Source organism: Lagopus muta, chromosome 5 (genome assembly GCF_023343835.1).
Source record: "Lagopus muta isolate bLagMut1 chromosome 5, bLagMut1 primary, whole genome shotgun sequence".
NCBI classification, from domain to species: Eukaryota; Metazoa; Chordata; class Aves; order Galliformes; family Phasianidae; genus Lagopus; species Lagopus muta.
The window spans coordinates 10382188-10385259 of NC_064437.1; the positions used below are offsets into that span (position 1 = coordinate 10382188).

The 3072-nt window shown below is 58.2% G+C and overlaps 1 protein-coding gene across 1 annotated transcript; it reads left to right on the top strand.

The window, feature by feature from the left end:
* Positions 1-2830, top strand: C5H1orf210 (chromosome 5 C1orf210 homolog). Its single transcript, XM_048945439.1, has 5 exons — positions 1-130; positions 222-325; positions 620-1127; positions 1768-1914; positions 2069-2830. The coding sequence occupies exons 1-5, from the start codon at positions 82-84 to the stop codon at positions 2431-2433; spliced, it is 1173 nt and encodes a 390-aa protein (XP_048801396.1). The 5' UTR covers positions 1-81; the 3' UTR covers positions 2434-2830.
* The last annotated feature ends 242 nt before the right edge of the window (positions 2831-3072 follow it).

The window sequence follows — 3072 nt, forward strand, 5'->3', positions numbered from 1 at the left end:
CCCCGGAGCAGCCCAGGGCGCGGTGGTTAATGTGTAAGCCACACCGCCGCCTCTCTCCGCGCCTCAGGGCCGCGGGAGGGAATGTGGCCGCCAGGCTGGCCCCGGGCGAGCGGCGCCGTGGGGCATCGAGGTAGCCGTGGCCTGCCCGGGAACGGCCATCCCCGTCACCGCCGCACCTCACCAGCACCGCCCGCCCTCAACCTTGTTTTTCTGCCCCGCAGCTTCCTGGAGCTCGATGGCTCCCACCGGCCTGCTGGGTTTCTGCGGCCTGCTCTGCGCCTGGGGAGCGGCGGCGGCGGGACGGCCCTGCGGCCTGCATCATCAGGTAGGGGCAGGGGCTTGGGACAGGTGTGCGGGCGGTGGTGTTCCCGATGACTGCAGGAGCACTGCAGGCGGGACTGGCAAGGGCTCGTCTGGGCTTTTGTGCTGCCGGCTCCAGGCATTGCTCGTCTGCAGCGATGCAGAGTCCCTGAGGGGCCCCGGCCAAAAGCGGCTGTGTGCCAGGTTTGCGTCGCTGCAGGGAGCCCCTGCTTACACATGGGGTGACACGGTTACTGCAGCAGAGTGACAGTGACGCCCTCAGAAGGCAGAGGGCCCACCTCAGCAGCTCTTTCCCCAGGGATGGGCTGACTGCAGCAGGAAGAGCCTCCTGCACGCTCCAAGCTCCCTTCCGAGAAACATCACCGGCTTAGACCTCTCCTTCAACAGCTTGGTCATGCCGCAGCGTGGGACACTCTTGACGCATTTCCCTTCCCTGCTCTCCCTCAACCTCTCCAGCAACGCCCTGCTCACACTGCACTCCGCCGTCTTCTCCAACGTCAGGGCACTATGCCTGCTGGACCTGAGCAACTGCAGCATCACCTACCTCCACACAGATGCTTTCAAGGGCTTGGAAAACTTGCAAACCCTGCTTCTAAGAAACAACAGTTTGCGAGAGCTGGAGGTCCCGTTGTTTCTGCCGCTGAGAAGTCTCCTCCACCTGAACCTGCAGAACAATGCACTGATGTCTGTGGACACTTTGATGTTGCAGCTGATGGAAGCCATCCCGTGGGTCCAGCTGGATGGAAACCCCTGGGTCTGTGACTGTGTCACGTATCCCTTACAGCAGTGGCTGAAGCGCAGGCAAGGTGAGAGGTGGGGGGTGGGTGTCAGGATGGGTTTGGGATGAGAGGGATCCTGGAAAGGGAATTTGGTCCTTCTGCTCCAGCCCTAAGACTGCTCTCCTCCCTTCTGAGGGACAGCAAACTGAGACGTAATGTCTCAGTTCTTCTTCATTTTCAGGTACACACAACATCCAACATTTCTGGGTATGACAGACAGGAGGAAAATATTCAGAGATCTATACTTCAGCCACTTTTCTTGGAAATTAACACTCCTAAATCCATATGCACGTATCTGCATGAAGTGCACAGATCTTCACAAGCGTTCAACATCTCCTGAGGAACAGGATCAGGCTTTAGCCCCCCAAGCTTGGCTCCCAGGCAAGAGCAGCCCTGTGACCATGGGGTTTCTATCAATGTCCATGAATTTGGCATTGCCTAGTTAAGAAGAGCTGCTAGTGGTGGGCACACACTCATACAGCTGTGCTTATTGGGGGATCCATAGTCAGAGATTTTTTCCTCTAGTAGTGCCTTACACAGAACTGAGGACTGACAAGGCTGGAGGGCAGCACTGGAAGTGCTTGAAAGCAAGAAGGGAATGCTTTCTCTAAGCTGGGGAGGGAACAGGTGAAGATCCCCTGTCCCACCTTAGCCTGTTGTCTCCCAGCCATGCATGTCACCTGTGCATCACCTTCGGAGCTGCAGGGACAGGACATCGCAACTCTGGATTCCTGGGAGCTGGGCTGCCAGAAAAGCCAGAGGTTTCCTCGAGATGTCAGCCCAGCACAGCAGACCACAGTTACAAACAACAACAGTAAGTTGGGTCAGGGAGAACTACCTTCCTCCTGTCCACCCCCAGGGGTGGCCTCCCCACCACAAGCAGCACTGTGAAGCATGCATGTGGTCAGCTGTGGTGGAGCACCTGCTGTGCCACAGCCCAGCCCTGATGAGCCTGTCCTCTGCTGCAGCCACCGCACCACCTGCGGGGAAGGGAGGAAGGAGCTGGCCCTACCTAGTGGGCTTCCTAGTGGCTGCCATCAGCATCTCCATCCTGGTCGCTCTGGTTGCCAAGTGCAAGATCTGCCACAAGAACATCACCAGCTACCGCCACCGACCGCTGCCTGAAACCAGCTCAATTGGAGGCGGCCCCTTGGAAGAGGGCACTGGCTGGGACAGGGGCTCCTCAGGCTGGGGTGACAGTGAGAACCCCCCTGTGTCCAATATCACCGGCCTGCATGTTGAGGATGATGATGGCTTCATCGAGGACAACTACATTCAGCCCAGTGAGCAGCTGCCAGAGGAAGAGGAGAGAGAGTCGCACATCTCCATATGAGGCTGCAGTCCCTCTCCATCCCCGTGCCCCCATCTCCTTCCTGCCATTTCCACCTACCCTTGGCTTTTGGCCCCATGCGGATGGGGGCAGGAAAGAAGGAGTGGGGTGAAGGTGTCCCTGTGCCCTGCTGTGACACCAGCAGAGCTGCACTGGCTTGGAGACACCAGATGTGCTGCTGTTCTCCCAGTCTTGCTTGGGTACTGAGGATGAACAGGATGATCTTGATTGCAGCTGGGCAAGGCAAGATGCCCAGGGATGGGTCCGCCCCTCTCCCTGTCCCACTGCTCCTTGTGGGGACTTGGGCACCAGCCCCTCTGCCCCATGGCACTGGACCTGGCCCTGCTCTGTCCCCACTCTGTTGTCACTCTGGCAGCAATTAAAGCATGATTCAACCCTGCCTCTGTCTATGATGGTTTTCTGGGGCTCTCCCCATGGCCCCACGTCTGGCCAGTGGTGTGTGGCAGCCTGACCTCTACATTTGTCTCAGATGGCCAATCTTTTTGTCAACAAACTTTTATTGCTTACACTGCAAGGATTTCCTGTGTCAGTCCTACGTGTGGGGCAGTACAGCTTCTATCCCACTGACTCCTTGTGAGGAGGATCCCACAGGGCTGGCTGCCCTGTCTTGGGCATGGGATG

Excerpts from the sequence above, each read along its gene's own strand:
- C5H1orf210 (XM_048945439.1), top strand. The coding sequence starts at position 82 with ATGTGGCCGCCAGGCTGGCCCCGGGCGAGCGGCGCCGTGGGGCATCGA. Across the intron at positions 326-619 it reads CCTGCGGCCTGCATCATCAG|GGATGGGCTGACTGCAGCAG; the intron begins GTAGGGGCAGGG and ends CTCTTTCCCCAG. Across the intron at positions 1,128-1,767 it reads GTGGCTGAAGCGCAGGCAAG|CCATGCATGTCACCTGTGCA; the intron begins GTGAGAGGTGGG and ends GTTGTCTCCCAG.